Genomic DNA, 21615 nt, shown 5'->3' on the forward strand with positions numbered 1-21615 from the left:
CGTGGCGACCGAGACCGCAACACAGACAGAGATATTTAAGAGTGGGAGTCCAGGTATAAATGCAATTGATCCGGTTCAGTAAATAGGTATCTCGAATTTTGGTATATAATTATGCATTTTGAAGGAAAACGCAAATGATATCTAGCTCCTCTTGATATAGCTTCGTTCCTCATTGCCAGGAACTTTTTTCTTCTTTCCTGAGTGACTTTCCTGATATCTGGAAAGACACAAACTTGTTGACCATAAAATTCCTGTGCTTGGTTCTGAAAAGCCAATCTTAATACTGAATCTCTCTCGGAAATAAAAGTGAATGTAACCAAAAGTGTGGCTCTAGAGTCTATAATTATTTCCTGGGACATCTCCGATATCGCAGACAAGTTTACCAAGGATTCATTCAGTTGATTTTGCAAATCATTCTTTCCCTCTTTATTAGACGGTATATAGAATATTCTTGAAATAGCAGGGTTAGCTTGTTCAGGAAATTTAAGAACATTTACTAGATAGCTTTTAAACAAATCCCGGGATGTAACCATTCTCAATTTTGGAAAATTTAGTATTCTTAGATTAGTTCTCCTCAATTCATTTTCCATATTCTCCAGTTTCTTATTACATATACTTTCCGATTTGACCAAATTATTTTGAACTTCCTTCAAATTTTCAATTTTTAATTCCTTTTCTTTTACAGATGTTTCAACAACAGTTATTTTATTGACCAAGCCCTGCACCTTAGTCATACTTTCCTTTGCCATAAGAGTCAAGGCATTTATAGATTTATCCATTGATGTGAATGCATTCCATATTTCCTCCAAGATAATCTTAGGAGGTCTCATTAATGGTTGATAACAAATTACCTTTATATCTGGTTCTCTTCCTCCCATCTCTGTCGGGCCCTTCCCTCCGTCATAACCGAGCTGCTCCTCTGCCTTCGATCCCCTGGAGCTCTGAAACACTGAGCTCACCGAAGTTTGCGGATCCTCTCCGCTTCTTCTCGGGGCATCGAGGTCTTCTGAGAGTGTTTTTCTTTTCATTTCGTCCACTGTGTCCTCCATTCTTCTAGAGGACTCAAACGGAGGCTTGGGAACCGTTGGTGCGCTGGGGCTAAGGGATGTCTCCTCTGCTATAAGGGTCAGCGTCTGCTCTACGCTGATTCCTCCCTCCGGCTGAATGTTAATAGGTCCCGCTAACATCGAGTCAATCCTCGGTTGCCGTAAATCAGAGATAGGAGTAGAGGTAATATTATTCTTGCCTTTCTCTTAATGTGTGGCATGCTGAGTCAAGAATAATAAAGGAAATCGCAGAGAAATGGGCAAAAATCAAAAGACCTCCGAGGAGACAGGAAGCTAGCATGTATTCTGTGCAGCAGCCATCTTAGTCTCCCTCGCTAACTGCACATTTCAACTCGATGCATGCACCTTTTAACTCATGATGCATTAGCACTGCATTAGCTTACTGCATTGGGAGTTAACGTTTTTTTGACCTGCGTGTTAAAACTGTGCACTGAATTTCAGGTTATTGCATTGGTCTGTTAGCGAGAGTCAAATCCAGTGATCAGTGGATGCTCTCCCTGTCTCACTCAGCCTGGTATAGGATAGAGGCAGGAAGGTCCCAAAGGTGGAGAATGTGAGGAGATGCTGTATGTAAAGTGTATGCTGCACAAAGCAGGCACCAGTGATTCGGTGCCAGCATGCTGCCCCTTACCACACTCCAGGGCTCATAATGTAGTTAGAAAGAAGAGGAATAGATGATTACATAGGTTCTCTAAAAGGAGTTCCTACAAGTTTATGAGCCATTGTTGGTATTTGTGAGATGCTAAGAATAGAGCTCAAGTGCTGGCCTGGACCTGAACATCAGGCAGTGGTGACTTTTCTGCGGCACACTTGATCAGGTCTTGAAGGCGCAAGCACTGGTTGAGAAACACTGTTCAAGAGCACAAGCAGGGAGCTTTAAGTTATTGATGTGGAGCAAGAGGAGGCAAATGCTCAGAGGGAGTAGTAGGAGAGGATAAGTGTTGATGGGAGATGAGGAGGAGGATGGATGAGTAAAGCCCTAAGGTAAGTGAAAGTGCTCAGGTAAGTAAAATATTAAACACGTATAGAATTGGGGAAAAAAGAGCAACTTCTGGAAAGCTATGTACACTAATGCTCATACAGGCCAATGCAATATCGTGCTCTGAGCACAGTGCACAAGTTAACGAATGCTTGGATGCGTGTTTTGGATGTGCGTCCATAACCCCCGATGTAATAAGGGGAGCAGCGTGTCCAAATTCGCACATAGCTAACAGAGCTCATCCCATGTACATTCCATGTAGATGAGGCTATTAGTTATTACCCCGCAATGCAAAAAGTCCCCATGTAATCTGTCAAATTTTATGCTGGCCCAGAGCAGGTGTAAAGTCTTCCCGCATGTCAAGGGCTCAACTTAAAAACAAAAAAACTGCTTTTCTGTGGTTCTTCCTACTCAGTATTGTTGCGATACTGTAGTTCCTTCTACTTAGTATCGTCACAATACTAAGTAGAAGGAACAAAAAAAAAAAAGTCTTGACCTAAAAAAATAATTTCAGCGCACACAATATAAACCCACAATATACACGCTCAGGGCCATGTATATTGTGTGTGTTCCAGTAAATTTGCTGCTGCGGGATAAAACGGACGCTCATAAATTGAGTGTCGGTTTTGGTAACCTGCACACACAGGGCAACTAATATTAATTTATTCACTGCTTCACTTACTGCCATTGGTCCCTTCACTATCACATGCCAGTGAAATATCAGTCCCCTTTGAGAAGGCTGTCCTGAAAGGGGATTGGAACATGCACTGCCACTTGGCAGTGAAAAGAACCTGCCTTGGGGGCGGGGTGAGGCTCTGGCCAGGCTGTTGTGGATGCACAGCCTCGTCTCCTGGGCACCTGATGCAGAACGCTAGGGACGCACAAATTGTCCATTGTGTATCTCTTTTAGCGTGGCAGCTCATTTGCGTATTGCATTGAGTGCCCAGGATTGCAAAGACCAGAATCTGAGGGGGTCAAGATCTTGCTGATAGTCAAGTATGTCCTACCATCTGCTGGAAGCAGAGAATACTGGCTTTTGCTAGAGCTACACCAGGGTAACTACCAGTAATAATGTCACAGAAAAAGGTGTGTCCTCCGTCTTTGTCTCCTAGTATGGGGAGAAAACCTACACATCTGGACTGGTGTAGCAGGATGATAAGGAAATGTAATGTTGTTATTGTTTTATATTGTTCTTTTTATTGTTAACCACTTTGCAGTATAACTAAAGGCAATATATGTCAAATAAAGTACCGGTAATTAATAACTAGAGAAGGCACCTCTGTGGTTTCAAAAACATATGTACAATATTTTTAAATAATTTATATGCTGAAGCAGGAAAAGAATTCATGCCTGGAATATAATTTTCAGTGTTAAGTTGTATGTTCTATGTAAAATTTATTTTTTATTAACTGGCGAGAGGTGGTGGAAGATTAAATAATTTTGTGACAAGGAGTGCTTCACCAAGTACTACAAAGCTGGTGAGAGACTCTGGATAGGGAACAGGCAGCACACCACTGATTATGTAAGAATCGGCCAGTACAGTGTGTCCCCCTTGGCTCTTCCAGTGTGCTTGGTGCTGAATTCAGCAGGATCTCTGTAACCGTGTCCTATGCTTTTACAGAATCATTCTCAGAGTTGGGAGTGGCTAGGGTCAGGGGAGGCTGATTGTGATGGTTGAATTTAATTTTTTTAATCTCAGGAGGAGACCATATGGGCCCAAGTCTAACAATAACTTCTGCAGTGCCTTAAACAAATTTTGGGATTACCCTGCTGCAAAATACCTTAGAATCTTTAGTTTGCAATTTATAAGACTAATCGGAGAAAATTCTTTTTCACTCAATAAAGCTTTGAAATTTGTTGCCAGAGGATGTGGTTAGTGTAGCTGGGTTCAAAAAAGTTTTAGATAAGTTCTTGGAGAAGTCCATTAACTGTTATTAATCAAGTTTACTTAGAGAATAGCCACTTCTATTAATTGCATCAGTAGCATGGGATCTTCTTAGTGTTTGGGTAATTGCCAGGTTCTTGTGGCCTGATTTGGCCTCTGCTGGAAACAGGATGCTGGGCTTGATGGACCATTGGTCTGACCCAGCATGGCAATTTCTTATATTCTTATAAGCAAACTTTTCCTTCTCCCTTTCTCCACACATTTATAAAGAGGATTCCTCTATCTATTTTATTATTTATTTGTTTATTTATTTGCTTTTTTTATACCGACGTTCATTCGCACATCACATCGGTTTACAACAATATAAAAGCATAGAAATAACATAAAATACAATGTTGCATCTTAAAATTGAAGAATAATTAAATAAAATATGCAGGCTTCACAGAAACACTGAAGGGGAGCTCTTTGCCCTTGCAAGGAGAGGGGCACTTCTCTAGCTTGTTTGGATGCCTCTACTTCCAGCAAACAAGTAAATCAGTAAAATAGAAATGAAAGGACTGTTCTATTTTTGGGGGCAGGAATAGGAGCTTGGCTCCTCTGAGGTGCCATCTGTGGACAAAACACCCCCATTACTTTCAAGTGGGCATTGAAATGCTCTATTACAGAATTGCCCCCTACCCCACCATGTATGCAAAGATACACATCCCCAAAGGCAGGGAACATGGGAAGCTGTAGCACACTTAATGAGATTCATGATATGCTGCTTCCCACCTGTGCTAAAGAGAATCTGAATCCTGTGGTGCTGAGATTATTAAGCAAGCACCCTTCTTCTCTCATTATTCAGAATCATCCGGCACAGGGTGTCATGTGCGGTGAAACTGGCACACAATTCCTTCCTTCCATCTCCTCCTCTTCCTCACGAGGCCCGAATAAATTACAAGAGAAAAGAGCAGGACGCTGGCACTTAAGAGCATATAAACAGGTTTGTTTGTTTTTAATTGGCTGATAAATCTTATACATACTTTTTCATTACTATGCCCTGGATCCCCATCTCCCCTTAGCTGCCACCTCCACCAGCACCGCTAAAAAGCTGTCCCAGATTGTATTCTTACCAGACCCCCACCCCTCCCTTTTTTTCAGGCGGGCGATCCAAGCAATTCAAAGACCTTTCCAAGCAATGTAGTGTTCTGAGATCTGAGTTCCAATCCCACCACTGCATATTCACCATGCAACTTAAGAACATGGAGAAGCACCTCCAGTTCCCAGGTGCCACAAACCAGGTCTGGTTGTCCAGGTAACCAAACAATGCAAAAAACACATAGTTCTTGGACAAAGTATAAGCAAAACTATCCAATGAGTATTCATGATGGATGTCAAGGAAACCTGGGCTGGCTGTAGTACTCAAGGACTTGAAATACCTTTTTCTTTTTTTGACCTGGCAGGTTCCTCCTGCTCCTTTGTACTTCCAGCTGACTCAGAATCAGGGCAGGGATCCTGGTACCATGAGCCTTCATTTGCAACTACCCGGGGACTTGTTTACTCTATTTCAGAGCTTCCCAAACCTGTCCTGGTATGCAAATTTATTTCATGCATATTCATTGTGGATATCCTGAAAACCCGACTGGCTGTGGGGGTCCCCAGGACAGGTTTGGGAAGTCCTGCCCTATTTTATATCCCCTCCCACCTTTATTTTAGTCCTGTAGTTCCTGAACCTATCCTGGAGCCTCCCAGTGAGTCAGGTTTTCAGGATATCCACAATGAATATGCACGAGCTAAATTTGCACGCACTGCTTCCACTGCATGCAGATCTATCTCATACATATTCATTGTGGATATCCTGAAAACCTGACTGGATAGGTGTCCTCCAGGACAAGTTTGGGAACTACGGCTTTATTCCAGTCATTACAGTGAAAGTCCCCCTTCATGGGCCATGGACTGGGGCTCCTTCCAGAGCCCTGCAATCATAGGTTCTCAATTTAGCCACTAGGTATTGCTGTTATGCAATGACCAGGACTTCCCCAACCCCCCACCATGGTGTGTGAGTATTACCTCCACAGCAGCTCCAGCCAAACCAAGGAGCGGAAGGACCAAAGCTGGGAATTGAACCCAGATTTTAAGCCTCTCTCTGTTCCCCCATTTGAAATTTTTTTCCTTCTCTGCCTTGGTGTGGGTGTGCTGGTGCTTCAACAATTACAACCTTCGACGGCCCCCACAAGGTGATTGCAGGCTGTCTCTGGCGCAGGAAGCCCGAAAGCAAGAGCGCGCAATGCTTCAAAGAAGAAAAGCCACCCCCAACTAAAGATCTTCATCCCAGAGTATACAAATTAATTTCAAATGTAAATGCAAAAACAATAAAAGCATAACAAAACACTGTAAAACAAAATCACTTAAAAATATACATATATTTTTAAATGCTCCCTTCTTTTCTCTGAAATGGCAAACCCTCCTTTATTTGGGACTTCAGTATCTTGATTAAAAAAAATCAGACAGACCTTCAGTTTCATTCTGCAGTGCACATTCCTGGGAGCTCCTGCTGAATATCACATTAGATACAGGGGAAATGCACTCTCTCTATGGAACCTGCCAGGAGTCTGTGGGCTTGATTCACTAAGGCATTTCACCCATATACTGTGTCTATGGGAAAACGCCTTGATGAATCAGGCCCTGTAATAAATACAGGTTCTTGTGGCCTGGTTTGGCCTCTGTTGGAAACAGGATGCTGGGCTTGATGGACCCTTGGTCTGACCCAGCATGGCAATTTCTTATGTTCTTATGTTCTTATGTTCTTAGAAGAGCCACAGTGTTTCCTGCACAGTGAAATCCGAAGGAGCTGCTAGGAGTCAGCAGTGGATACGGGGGGAGTTAGGCTGCTTCCGCAGGGTGAGCTCCAGGAAGCTCCTGCTGTTTCCACTACTTGAGAATAGCAATCAGTTATCTATTAGAGATGTGCTTGGGGTAAAAATTTAGTGTCGGTCTTTGTTTCGGGCCCACCCCCCCATGGGAATTTTGTTTTTCCCGGGGTTTGGGTTTTTTTTCTGGGGGCCCTGATTTTCGGGCTAGTGTGCACTAACTCCCGCTAGTGCACACTAACTCAAAAATCAAATTTTTTCCGAAATTTCGGAAAAAATCAAACATTTTTCGGTTCTCCTGAACCATTCCGAATTAGGCAATTTTGTTGACATTGCCTAATTTGGGAAAAACGATTGCACATCATCATTCTTATCTATTGTTTGGAAAGGATTCTCATCCTTAGACTGCATAAAGAAATAGACCAGGGCAAGGAAGCTGACAAAGAGGAGCAGCAGGAGGAGCTGGAGCCAGAGCGGGAAGAGGTGTCCCTTCTGTGGCTCCTCTTTCTTCTCCCTGATCGCCTTGCGTGGCTCCACCAGGAGGGAGGGGCTTGCCGATGATGATGATCCCGTCCGGTACTGAGAGACATTCTGGTAGGCGTTCTGCGAGAAATAATCTCTCGTGCTACAAAAGGAACAGCGAGGATCAGAGATTCACAATCTGTACAACACTCCCTCCCCCCTCTGCTTTAGGAACAGCATGGGCAGCAGCGGTGCAAGCGTCTCTCACACACACTGACCTAGCACAAAACATTTATATGGCTTAAGAGGTTCTATAAGAGACTCCAATACTTTCTTACAGTAGGGTTTTCATGCCAAGATACTTACGTGTTTCCAGAGTCAAAGGCTTCTTTAGTAGCCTGCAAAAAAATAAATAAATAAATAGATAAATCTAGGCTTGCTTGGCAATTTAAGTGTGTGTTTTAGGACAACAGGATTAACAATACCACGTGTGTGTGTGTGTGGCGGGGAAGTCGTCATGTGGCCACCACATAAGGAGTGTCAGCTCATTGCTGAGAATAGTCTCACACACGAGCAGCAGCCAGGCAGCCCTGAGCAAAGCCCTCTCAGTGTATGTCAAAGCCAATGGTTTCAGCAGGCAGAGTAATGAGGTGACTGAAATCTACAAGGAGGTAGGAGGGAATGTGGGACTGTGAACCCTGCTGTCCCACAGAGAACATCAATTACAGTTTCTCCATGGACAAGCAAGACTCCCAAGCTAAGGGTTGTCCACATCTATCTACTTTCTGCAAGGCAACTCGCCATTTGGGTGGTTTTTGAGACCTGACTGACTGAACCTACTGTCTTGACAAGAGTCAGTCTCCAGGCAGTAGTGGGATGCAATACTGCATGCTGAATTCCATGTGGCTGCCTTACAGCCTCTTCCTCTTCTCCAGGAAGGATAAAGTCATGGGAATGGTGATCATTTTGAATGTTTACCTATACAAGAATTTGTTCAGTGCTCCAAGATCTAGAATGGGATGCAGATTATCAGACTTCTTTGGGATTAGAAGTATCTGGCGAAGAACTCTGTTTCCTTTTCCCTGGATGGCATGGACTATGGCCTTCTTGCTGAGTAAAGCAGATATTTTTGCTATCAAACCCTTGTACTCCTATTGGAGGTCTATTTCTCAGGACTTTTTTTGAATCTTAGTCTGTACCTCTGCTTTACTATGCAAATGACCCACGTATCTGACATGATTTGGGCCCACAAGTGGGTGAAATATGTTAATCTGTCATCCCCTGGACTCTTATCTGACACTGGAACACTAGCTGCAGTCTCTGTAAAGAGTCAAAAAGAAGTTTTCAGCTGCATGTTCCAATCTGGTGTACTTGGCATGCAATCGCATGGCATTGTTTTTTGATGCTGGGTTGCACTCTATTGAAAAGGTGCTGCGTTTTAGAAAACTAAAATTCGTGGGATAGGAGGCGATGTCCTTTTGTGGGCTGCAAACTGCTTAAAAGACAGGAAACAGAGTATAGGATTAAATGATCTTTTACAGTGGAAACCTGTAGTTGGACCTTTTAAAGGAAAATTTGTTCTTACCTGCTAATTTTCATTCCTGTAGTACCACGGATCAGTCCAGACTCCTGGGTTTTGCCTCCCCACCAGCAGATGGAGTCAGAGAAGTTCTAACTGACCCTGTCCTATACCCTGAGATGCCACCTACAGTCCATCAGTATTACGTTGTATCAAAGCAGAATATCTTAAAACCAATTAAGCACAACATTGTGAACTGCATACCGGCTATGACCAGTGATAAAAACCAGATCACTAACCCCAAGCAGGAGCAGGACCCTTAAAAAAACCTCGAAAAAATTTGGAGAATTTGTCTGCAGAAATATAAAAAATTATTGAACGAGCGGACTCTCTGTTATTTCCATGCTGAAGGGACTCTGAACTGATCCGTGGTACCACAGGAACGAAAATTAGCAGGTAAGAACCAATTTTCCTTTCCCTGTACGTACCTGGATCAATTCAGACTCCTGGGATGTACCAGAGCTCCACTACACGGGGTGGGACCCGGAGAGTCCCGCTCGGATCACACCTTCATCAAACCCCCCAGATCCAGGAGCCTGAACATCTAGTCGGTAATGCCTAACAAAGGTGTGTAAAGACTTCCAAGTAGTCACCCTACAAATCTCCTGCGGCGTATTTTGCTGACACTCTGCCCACGAGGCTTCCTGCGAACGCGTAGAATGCACTCTAAGACTGACCAGAGCAGCCGACCATGAAGCAAGTAGGCTGAACTAATAGTCTCCTTCAACCAGTGGGCGATCATAGCCCTAGACGCCTTGTAACCTCTTTTCGGACCACTCCAGAGCACAAAAAGGTGATCCGACATACGGAAACCATTGGTAACCTCCAAATAACGTAGCAGAACACGGCGCACATCTAATTTCCTCAGATTCCTAGCGTGCTGATCAGCGCGGTCCAAGTCTGGCATAGACGGGAGTTCTATAGACTGATTCAAGTGAAAGGCCGATACCACCCTTGGAAGAAAGGAAGGAACCGTCCGCAAAGAGACCCCATATCCGTAATTCTGAGGAAAGGTTCCCTGCAGGATGAAGCCTGGAGCTCAGACACCAGGCGAGCTGAGGAAATAGCCATGAGAAAAACCACCTTTAAGGTAAAGTCCTTGAGCGTCGCCCGTTTTAAAGGTTCAAAAAGTGCCGCACACAGAGCTTGGAGAACAAAATTTAAACTCCAAGATGGACAAGGATTCCTGATTGGAGGACACAGGTGTTTTGCCCCTCGGAGAAACCGCGCTACATCCGGATGCGCAGTTAAGGGCACGCCTCATATTTTACCATGGAAACAACCGAGGGCCACTACTTGAACCCACAAAGAGCTACACGAGAGACCTTTAACTAGGCCGGACTGCAGGAAAGATGATATATTGGGCACTAGAGCCCGAGTAGGATCCACCTTGTGGTCTACACACCAAGACTCAAAGACCTTCCAAATTTGACATAAGCTAAAGAAGTGTAGGTCTTCCTGGAACACAAAAGGGTAGCGACGACCGCATCCGAATAACCCTTGCTCTTCAGTCTTTGCCTCTCAAAAGCCATGCCACAAGACAAACGTGATCTGCTGCTTCCAAACAAATGGGACCTTGATGCAGAAGATTGAGAAAATCCCAAATCATCAGGGGCCCTTCCACTGACAGGTTTACAAGATCTGCAAACCATGGACGCCTTGGCCATTCCGGAGCTACTAAGATCATTTCGGATGGGTGAGCTTCAATGTGCCTCAGCACTTTGCCGATGAGAGGCCACGGTGGGAGCACATACAAAAGGACGTGCCTTGGCCAAGCGAGAACCAAAGCATCCATCCCTTCCGCCATTGGCTCCCGGGTACCAACTGAAGAAACGATGGGCCTTGGCATTCCGGAAAGTCGCCATCAAATAGACACTCGGTCTGGACCACTCGCTGCAAATGAGATGGAATGCTTCCTTAGAGAATTCCCACTCCTCGGGATCAAGATGGTGATGACTGAGAAAATCTGCTTGGACATTGTCCACTCCTGCGATGTGAGAGGCGGCGATACTGGCTAGGTGCTGCTCCGCCCAGCGTATCAACTGTTGGGCCTCGATTGCCACCGGCCGACTCTTGTTTCCCCCTTGGCGATTGATTTAGGCCAATGCTGTTGCATTGTCCGATAGAACACTGACGGACTTCTCCTGCAAGAGCAGGAAAAAAGCTTGTAGCGCTAACTGCACTGCCCGGGTCTCCAGGCGACTGATTGACCATCGGCATTCCTGCACAGACCATTGGCCCTGCACCGACTTTCCCTGGCACACCGCTCCCCAGTCGGAGAGACTGGCATCTGTGGTGACCACAATCCAAGCGGGAACCTCCAAGCTGACTCCTCGATGCAAATTGTCCGAGAGGAGCCACCAATCGAGACTGGAACGTGCAGAGTCTGTAAGAGGTAGGGGAAGATAAAACTGCTTGGAGACTGGGCTCCAACGGGAAAGTAATGCTGACTGAAAAAGTCTCATATGAGCAAAGGCCCATGGAACCAGCTCCAAGGTAGAGGCCATCGAGCCAAGGACCCTCAAATAGTTCGCAACTCTTGGGAGACTCAGAGCTAGCAACTCCTGAATCTGTCCTTGCAGCTTGACAATGCGCTCCTCGGTGAGGCTAGCCCGTGGCTAGCCTGAAAGGAAGAGCACAGAACTGAAATTGTTGACCTAGGATAGGGAACCTGAGGAATTTCTGGTGATCGGCCCAGATTCCGACGTGTTTCTGTGAGATCCAGCAACGCTAGAAACTCCCCCTTGCATACTGAAGCAATGACCGACTGCAGGGTCTCCATGCGAAAGCGGGGGACACGAAGACACCTGTTGACCCTTTTTAAATCGAGAATGGGCCAGAACGTGTCTTCTTTCTTAGGCACCACGAAATAGATGGAATAGCGGCCCCTTCGCCGATCCATTGGAGGAACTGGTACAATGGCTCTGAGATCGAGTAGGCGCTGTAAGGTGTCCTGCACCGCCCGACGCTTCTCCTTGTACGAGAATGTGGAAATGAGAAAACGGTCTTGAAGGAACCGAGCAAAATCTAAAGCTTAACCTGTCTTATCACGCTGATGACCCACTGGTCCGACATCAGCTTTGTCTGTTCCTCGTTAAACAGAGACAGTCTGCCTCCCACAACCGGAACAGAGGAATGGACCGGCCTTGCCTCATAAGAACATAAGAAAATGCCATACTGGGTCAGACCAAGGGTCCATCAAGCCCAGCATCCTGTTTCCAACAGTGGCCAATCCAGGCCATAAGAACCTGGCAAGTATCCAAAAGCTAAGTCTATTCCATGTTACCATTGCTAATGGCAGTGGCTGTTCTCTAAGTGAACTTAATAGCAGGTAATGGACTTCTCCTCCAAGAACTTATCCAATCCTTTTTTAAACACAGCTATACTAACTGCACTAACTACATCCTCTGGCAACAAATTCCAGAGTTTAATTGTGCGTTGAGTAAAAAAGAACTTTCTCCGATTAGTTTTAAATATGCCCCATGCTAACTTCATGGAGTGCCCCCTAGTCTTTCTATTATCCAAAAGAGTAAATAACCGATTCACATCTACCCGTTCTAGACCTCTCATAATTTTAAACATCTCTATCATATCCCCCCTCAGCCATCTCTTCTCCAAGCTGAAAAGTCCTAACCTCTTTAGTCTTTCCTCATAGGGGAGCTGTTCCATTCCCCTTATCATTTTGGTAGCCCTTCTCTGTACCTTCTCCATCGCAATTATATCTTTTTTGAGATGTGGCGAACAGAATTATACACAGTATTCAAGGTGCGGTCTCACCATGGAGCGATACAGAGGCATTATGACATTTTCCGTTTTATTCACCATTCCCTTTTTAATAATTCCCAACATTCTGTTTGCTTTTTTGACTGCCGCAGCACACTGAACCGACGATTTCAATGTGTTATCCACTATGACGCCTAGATCTCTTTCTTGGGTTGTAGCACCTAATATGGAACCCAACATTGTGTAATTATAGCATGGGTTATTTTTCCCTATATGCATCACCTTGCACTTATCCACATTAAATTTCATCTGCCATTTGGATGCCCAATTTTCCAGTCTCACAAGGTCTTCCTGCAATTTATCACAATCTGCTTGTGATTTAACTACTCTGAACAATTTTGTGTCATCTGCAAATTTGATTATCTCACTCGTCGTATTTCTTGCCAGATCATTTATAAATATATTGAAAAGTAAGGGTCCCAATACAGATCCCTGAGGCACTCCACCTTCCACTCCCTTCCACTGAGAAAATTGTCCATTTAATCCTACTCTCTGTTTCCTGTCTTTCAGCCAGTTTGCAATCCATGAAAGGACATCGCCACCTATCCCATGACTTTTTACTTTTCCTAGAAGCCTCTCATGAGGAACTTTGTCAAACTGAAAATCCAAGTATACTACATCTACCGATTCACCTTTATCCACATGTTTATTAACTCCTTCAAAAAAGTGAAGCTGATTTGTGAGGCAAGACTTGCCTTGGGTAAAGCCATGCTGACTTTGTTCCATTAAACCATGTCTTTCTATATGTTCTATGATTTTGATGTTTAGAACACTTTCCACTATTTTTCCTGGCACTGAAGTCAGGCTAACCGGTCTGTAGTTTCCCGGATTGCCCCTGGAGCCCTTTTTAAATATTGGGGTTATATTTGCTATCCTCCAGTCTTCAGGTACAATGGATGATTTTAATGATAGGTTACAAATTTTTACTAATAGGTCTGAAATTTCATTTTTTAGTTCCTTCAGAACTCTGGGGTGTATACCATCCGGTCCAGGTGATTTACTACTCTTCAGTTTGTCAATCTGGCCTACCACATCTTCTAGGTTCACCATGATTTGATTCAGTCCATCTGAATCATTACCCATGAAAACCTTCTCCATTACGGATACCTCCCCAACATCCTCTTCAGTAAACACTGAGGAAAAGAAATCATTTAATCTTTCCGCGATGGACTTAACTCCTCCTGCAGCTTGGGAGGTCCCAGATCTACCAAAGCGACGCCCTTGAAAGGACTGGGACCAGGGCTGTTGTCTGCTGCAGTCCTGTCTAGATGAGGAGCCCGACGATCGAGAAGACTGAAACCTGAAATGTGACCAGGAATGTGACCAGGAAGAAGGAAAACTTTTCGACTTGGGCCTATCCTCCGGCAGGCGATGGATGTTGTTCTCCCCCAAGGAATGAATCATATCTTCTAAGTCCTTCCCAAAGAGAAGCTTGCCCTTGAACAGCAGAGAACCCAACTGGGCCTTGGAGGGGACATCAGCAGACCAGTTCCGCAACCAGAGAATCCGGCGAGCAGACACAGCTGAAACCATAGACCGGGAGGAGGTTCACAAGAGATCATAAAGAGCATCCACATGTAAGCCACCTCAGCTTCTAGCTGCCCAGCTTGAACAGCCTCCTCCTCTGACAGGATGCATTACTCTGTAATTGCTGAACCCAGTGAAGAACAGCCCACAAGGAAAAACTGCTGCACATGGCTGCTCGTACTCCCAGGGTGGACACCTTGAAAATCTTTTTGAGCTGAACTTCGAACTTATGATCCTGGAGATCCTTGAGGGCTGTCACTCCCGTCATCGGAATTGTGGTCTTCTTAGTAACTGCTGACACCGCTGCGTCCACCTTAGGAACACGGAGAAGGTCCAAAGCTTCTTCAGGCAGGGGGTACAGCTTATCCATCGCTTTGCTGACCTTCAGACCCAGATCCGGAGTGTCCCACTCCTGAAATAACAAGTCGGTGACTGAAAGATGAAAGGGAAAGGACATGGTCGGACCTCGAAGACCTACCATGACTGGATTGATGGACCCCCATCCATGAGTCCTCTGGAGGGATATCAATACCTAACTCCTCCAGGACTGTGGGAATAAGTGGACCAAACTCATCTTTTCTGAAGAGCCGGACTACCTTAGGGTCATCCCCGTCCATCCCATGGGGTCCTCGACCAGAAAAAGGGACCTGGTCACCGTCAGGATCCACCCCTGGAGGGGGCTTGCTCCTGAAATCCTGCTCCTCCGGGTCAGAACCCTCAGAGGAGGAGTCCTCCACCGGGCGGGACGAAGCGGTCCAAAGGGGGCGCTTAGCCTTCTGGCCCCCTTCTTCTTCCAGAGGTTTGGGCATCTTAGGAGCCCGGAAGCCTGATCTGTCTAACTGGTGAACTGCAGCACTCCCAAATGCCGTTTTGCTGATCTTCGAGCCTTAAATGCCTTATACAGCAGCATAATAAACTCAGAAGAAAAAGAGGAAGAGGAGGAGTCTGAAGCCCCCTCGGAGCTCTCATCGTCTGCGGCAGTCCACCCGATGGTCTGCCTCCTCCGGAGGCTGTCTTCTGTGGGGATAAGGGAGGAGGGAATTCCCCTCACCCTCCATGGTTTGTGCCGCCGTGCGAAATGCCCTACAAAATGGCTTCTGTTCCCATGCTCAGTGGGAACGGATCTTGTGAAATAAGCCGCGGTCTCCCGGGCTCCCCAGGCTCTTTACACGACTTTAAAATGCTGCTCCCGGTCCCTCCTGAAGAGCCGTCCCCTCCCAGGGAGGCAGGCCGAGCAAAGTCCGTCCCTTGAGACGCACGCATGGCAGGCCACCCCACGCAACATGAGTACCAAACTCCAGGGACCAGACGGCTGAAAGAAAAAAGAAACTCGCAGCGGGAAAACGGCAGCGTGGGGGAAACAAACCTGTGACTAAAAGTCGGCATCGGAGAGAGCAGAGTCGATAATCAGGGAAACAGGGTCCTAAACCCCTAGCACCCAATACCTCAAATACCAGGGGGAATGGCCCCCGTGGGACCTGAAGCAAATTTTCCTAATTTTTTTTTAAAGAAAAAAAGGGGCTAAAACCAAAGCAAAACCTAACTGTGCTAATCTGTACACTTCGTCTCTTCTTCTTTTTACTAACTACAGACTGTAGGATTGAGCACCTCCACCATCTGCTGGAGATAGAGAAATACTGATGGACTGTAGGAGGCACCTCAGGGTATAGGACAGGGTCAGTCAGAACTTCTCTGTCTCCATCTGCTGATGGGGAGGCAAAACCCAGGAGTCTGGACTGATCCGGGTACGTACAGGGAATTTTCGTTCCTGTAGTACCATGGATGTCCAGACTCCTGGGTTTTGCCTCCCCTCTAGCAGAAGGAGACAGAGACGTTTTGACTGACTCTGCCCTATAGCCTGAGGTGCCACCCATGCTGGGTCAGACCAAGGGTCCATCAAGCCCAGCATCCTGTTTCCAAACCAGGCCACAAGAACCTAGCAATTACCCAAACACCAAGAAGATCTCATGCTACTGATGCAATTAATAGCAGTGGCTATTCCCTTAGTAAACTTAATTAATAGCAGTTAATGGGCTTCTCCTCCAAGAACTTATCCAAACCTTTTTTAAACCCAGCTACACTAACTGCACTAACCACATCCTCTGGCAACAAATTCCAGAGCTTAATTGTGCGTTGAGTGAAAAAGAATTTTCTATGATTAGTCTTAAATGTGCTACTTGCTAACTTCACAGAATGCCCCCTAGTCCTCCTATTATCCGAAAGTGTAAGTAACCGATTCACATCTACTTGATCAAGACCTCCCAGGATCTTAAAGACCTCTATCATATCCCCCTCAGCCGTCTCTTCTCCAAGCTGAATAGCCCTAACCTCTTCAGCCTTTCCTCATAGGGGAGCTGTTCCATCCCCTTTATCATTTTGGTTGCCCTTCTCTGTACCTTCCTCATCGCAACTATATCTTTTTTGAGATGCGGCAACCAGAATTGAACACAGTATTCAAGGTGTGGTCTCACCATGGAGTGAAACAGAGGCATTATGACATTTTCCGTTTTACTAACCATTCCCTTCCTAATAATTCCTAACATTCTCTTTGCTTTTTTGACTGCTGCAGCACACTGAGCCGACGATTTTAAAGTATTATCCACTATGATGCCTAGATCTTTTTCCTGGGTGGTAGCTCCTAATATGGAACCTAACATCGTGTAACTACAGCAAGGGTTATTTTTCCCTATATGTAACACCTTGCACTCGGCCACATTAAATTTCATCCGCCATTTGAATGCCCAATCTTCCAGTCTTGCAAGGTCCTCCTATGATGTATCACAATCCGCTTGTTATTTAACTACTCTGAATAATGTTGTATCATCAGCAAATTTGATAACCTCATTCGTCGTATTCCTTTCCAGATCATTTATATATATATTTAAAAGAACTGGTCCAAGTACAGATCCCTGAGGCACTCCACTGTTTACCCTTTTCCACTGAGAAAATTGACCATTTAATCATACTCTCTGTTTCACCTTTATCCACATGTTTATTAACCCCTTCAAAAAAATGAAGAGATTTGTTAGGCAAGACTTCCCTTGGGTAAATCCATGTTGACTGTGTTCCATTAAACCATGTCTTTCTATATGCTCTACGATTTTGATCTTGAGAATAGTTTCCACTATTTTTCCCGGCAGTGAAGTCAGACTCACTGGTCTATAGATACCCGGATCGCCCCTGGAGCCCTTTTAAAATATTGGGGTTACATTTGCCACCTTCCAGTCTTCAGGTACAATGGATGATTTTAATGATAGATTACAAATTTTTACTAATAGATCAGAAATTTAGAACGTAAGAACATGCCATTCTGTTTCCAACAGTGGCCAATCCAGGCCATAAGAACCTGGCAAGTACCCAAAAACTAAGTCTATTCCATTTTACCACTGCTAGTAATAGCAGTGGCTTTTTTCTAAGTCAACTGAATTAATAGCAGGTAATGGACTTCTCCTTCTGTTCTGTTCTTCGATTTTGACTTAGTAATTTTTTGGTTATCCATCTCCTTCACTTCTTCACTCTTTCCTCCCTCCCTCCCTTTCCCAAGTTCTCGACCTTGCCCCCCCCCCCCCCACTCCTCTTATAGCTAGCCCTCTATCATCGTTCATTGTAATTTCCTCCTTCTCAGTTACTTGTAAACTGACATGATGTGTCCTACGAATGCCAGTATATAAAAGCTCATAAATAAATAAATAATACTGGGTCAGGCTAAGGATCCATCAAACCCAGTATCCTGTTTCCAACAATTGCCAATCCAAGTCACAAGTACCTGGCAAGTACCCAAACATGAAATAGATCCCATGCTACTAATGTGGTCAAGAAGCAGTGGCTAATTATGGACTTCTCCATGCAACTGCAATCTCATTTTACAACTATTCCCTAAGCTTTCTGCTCCTTCAACCACCGAGCAATAGAGGCCCTCGACGCCTTTTGCCCTTGCCTTAGGCCGCTCCACAGCATGAACAGATGATCAGACAGGCGGAAAATGTTGGCAATCTCTAAGAAATGTAACAGCACCCGCCTCACATCCAACTTTCGAAAATCCCTGGACTAAGGGGTTGGAGGATCTGAAACCGGGAAGGAAGGGAGCTCCACAGACTGATTCAAATGGAAGGATGTCACCACCTTAGGCAGAAAAGAGGGAACCGTTCGCAAAGACACTCCCAAATCCATAATCCGCAAGAAGGGTTTGCGACAAGACAAAGCTTGAAGCTCCGACACCTGCTGAGCTGAGGAAACAGCCACCAGAAAGACCACCTTCAAAGTGAGATAATTTATTGTTGCATGCTTCAAGGTTCGAACGGTGATGCACACATGGCCCTCAAAACCAGATTGAGGCTCCAGGAGGGACAAGGATTCCGAATGGGAGGACGTAAATGCTTTACCCCGAGAAGGAAGCGGACCACGACCGGATGAGACACCAAATGAACGCCTTGCACACTCCCTCAAAGACAACCTAGAGCCGCCACCTGAACTCACAGGGAATTCAAAGATAACCCTTTCAAAAGACCATGCTGCAAAAAGGTCAAGACATCACCCACGGAGGCACAGGTCGTGTCCATCCCATGGTCCCCACACTAAGACTCAAAAACCCCAAACTCTGACATACGCTAGGGAAGTGGAGGTTTTTCCGGGACTGCAAGAGAGTAGTAATCACTGCCTCTGAATAACCCTTATTCCTTAGGTGCTCCCTCTCAAAAGCCAGGCCGTGAGACAGAAGTGATCCACCCCTTCCAAACAAACGGGCCCTTGCCGGAAGAGTTCCGACAGGATTGGAAACTGTATGGACCATCCACCGCTAGGTTGACCAGGTCCGCAAACCACGGACGCCTCAGCCATTATGGAGCCACGAGAATCACGTCTCCTAGGTGTGTCTCTACTCGGCACAACACTTTGCAGATCAGCAGCCATGGTGGAAACATGTATACCAGAAGATCTGATAGCCAAGGAAGGACCAGAGCATCCACTCCTTCTGCTCCTGGCTCCCGACGCCGATTGAAAAATTGCGGGGCCTTAGCAATGCGAAAGGTCGCCATCAAGCCAATGCATGGCTGGTTCCATCTGCTGCATATGAGATGAAAGGTGCGGTCTGAAAGCTCCCACTCTCCGGGATCCAACTGGTGACTATTCAGGAAGTCCGCCTGAATGTTGTCCGAGCCCGCAATATGAGAGGCTGCTATCCACTCTAGATGCAGTTCCGCCTAGCTGAACAACTCCCGGGCTTCCAGGGCTACCGCTCGGCTCTTGATGGCCCCCTGGAGATTGATATAAGCCACTGTTGTGGCATTGTCTGACAGGATCCTCACTGGCCTTCCCTCCACCAGCGGGAGGAGAGCGTGGAGAGCCATACGCATGGCTCTTGTTTCCAACCATTTGATGGACCACGAGGACTCCTTCGGTGTACAAAGGCCCTGAACGGAATGGTCCTGACAAACCGCTCCCCAACCGGAGAGGCTGGCATCCGTGGTTACTACTGTCCAAGAGGGGACCTCCAGGTCCACCAGGGCGAGCCACCAGAAGAGACTGGACCAAGCAGAGTCCATGAGTGGAAGAGGTAGCTGAAACTGCTCGAAAAGCAGATCCCAGCGGGATAGTAAGGCTGATTGTAGAGGTCTCATACTTGCAAAAGCTCAGGGGACCAACTCCAAGGTGGAAGCCATGGAACCCAGAACTTGCAGGTAATCCCAGACTCTGGGCATGCACATGGCCAACAACGAGCGAACTTGAGCTTGCAACGTGTGGAACCGCTCCTTGGTTAGGAACACCTTGCCTATGCCTGTGTCGAATAGGGCTCCCAAGAATTTGAGAGTTTGGGTGGGAATCAGATGACTCTTGGCCAAATTGACTATCCAACCCAGGGACCGCAAAAAGGATAGGACCCGATCCACTGCTTTGCGACAGAGATTCTGACTTTGCTTGAATCATCCAGTCGTCCAAGTAAGGGTGCACCAGGACCTCTTCCTTCCAAAGGGCCGCTGCCACCACCACCATTACCTTGGTAATGGTCGTGGGTGCCATCGCTAGACTGAAAGGGAGAGCGCAAAACTGAAAATGCTCCCCTAGGATCATAAAGCGGAGGAATCTTTTGGTTGTGGGAGTGAATCCCTATGTGCAGGTAAGCCTCTGTCAGGTCCAGGGATGCAAGGTACTCTCCCTTGTGGACTGCCACAATCATCAACCGCAAGGTTTCCATGTAAATACGCGGCACCCGAAGCTTCCTGTTCACCTTCTTCAAGTCGAGGATGGGTCTGAAAGTGCCATCCTTCTTGGGTACTACGAAGCAGATGGAATACCTGTCTCTTCCTTGCTCTGCAGGAGGCACCAGCACAATGGCCCCCAAGTCTTGGAGGCAATGGACGGTAGCTCGCACAGCCACCTTCTTTTGCTGATAAGAGCATGGGGAGCTGAAGAAACGATCCTTGAGAGGCCGAGCAAATTCTAAAGCGTAACCTCGACCAATTACATCTAGAACCCACTGGTCAGAAATGATTTTGGTCCACTCCTCGACAATGAGAGCTGGCCGGCCCCCGAAGAGCAGCACGAGGAGTGGACTGACCTCACTTCATTGAGAAGACTTTGGTCCACCCATCCCTGGGCGTAACCATCCCTGCTGGGCCGAAGAACCAGAGGATCTAGAAACCTGAAATCTACGGTTTCCCTGGAAACGTGCCCGAGAGGGAAACGGATTCCTCGATTTCGGCTTGTCTTCAGGCAATTTGTGAACCTTGTTCTCACTCAAGGACTTGATCATCTCCTCCAACTCCTTACCAAACAGCAGTTTATTCTTAAAGGGCAAGGAACCCAGCTGTGCCTTGGAGGAGATGTCCGCTGCCCAGTTTCTCAACAAGAGGAGCCTGCAAGTGGAAACAGCGGACATCATGGTTCTACCTGAGGTCCGCAGCAGATCATACAACGCATCTGCACTATAGACGATCACGGCCTCGAGCCGCTCAGCCTGAAGGGCCTCTGCCTCCGAGAGGGACTTATACATTTGTAGTTGCTGTGCCCAATAAAGACCAGCTTGCAACATGAAACTGCTGCACATTGCAGTCCAAGCTCCCAGGGCGGAGACCTCAAATATTTTCTTTAAGTGAGCTTCCAGCTTCCTGTCCTGAAGATCCTTCAGCACCGTAGAGCCAGTAACCAGGATAGTCATCTTTTTGGTGACCGCGGACACCGCAGCATCCATTTTTGGGATCCTAAGAATGTCCAGGGCATCCTCTGGAAGCGGGAATAGCTTTTCCATGACTCTGCTCACTTTCAAGCCTGCATCTGGGGTATCCCACTCCCGTAAAAGGAGGGCAGAGACCGAAGCATGAAAGGGAAAAGCTGTAGTTGGACCCCGGGGGCCCAACATCACTCGATCCACAGCTCCCAACGCTACACTCTCCTGGGGGGGCTCAATGCCCAGCTCCTCAAGAACTGCGGGAATCAGGGGGGGGGGCCAGTTCCTCTCCTCAGAACAAACGAACCACACAGGGATCATC

The 21615-nt window shown here is 46.3% G+C and overlaps 1 protein-coding gene across 1 annotated transcript in view; it reads right to left on the minus strand.

The window, feature by feature from the left end:
- Positions 1–4895: 4895 nt before the first annotated feature.
- Positions 4896–21615, minus strand: part of EMD (emerin) — an 85744-nt gene continuing 69024 nt past the window's right edge. The window contains exons 6-7 of the mRNA XM_029609969.1: positions 7609–7640; positions 4896–7405 (exon numbers count right to left, since the gene is read on the minus strand). Coding sequence (XP_029465829.1) covers positions 7117–7405; positions 7609–7640 — 321 coding nt within the window. The 3' untranslated portion in view covers positions 4896–7116. The remainder of the gene's footprint in view (positions 7406–7608; positions 7641–21615) is intronic.

The sequence above is a fragment of the Rhinatrema bivittatum genome, chromosome 1 (assembly GCF_901001135.1).
Source record: "Rhinatrema bivittatum chromosome 1, aRhiBiv1.1, whole genome shotgun sequence".
NCBI classification, from domain to species: Eukaryota; Metazoa; Chordata; class Amphibia; order Gymnophiona; family Rhinatrematidae; genus Rhinatrema; species Rhinatrema bivittatum.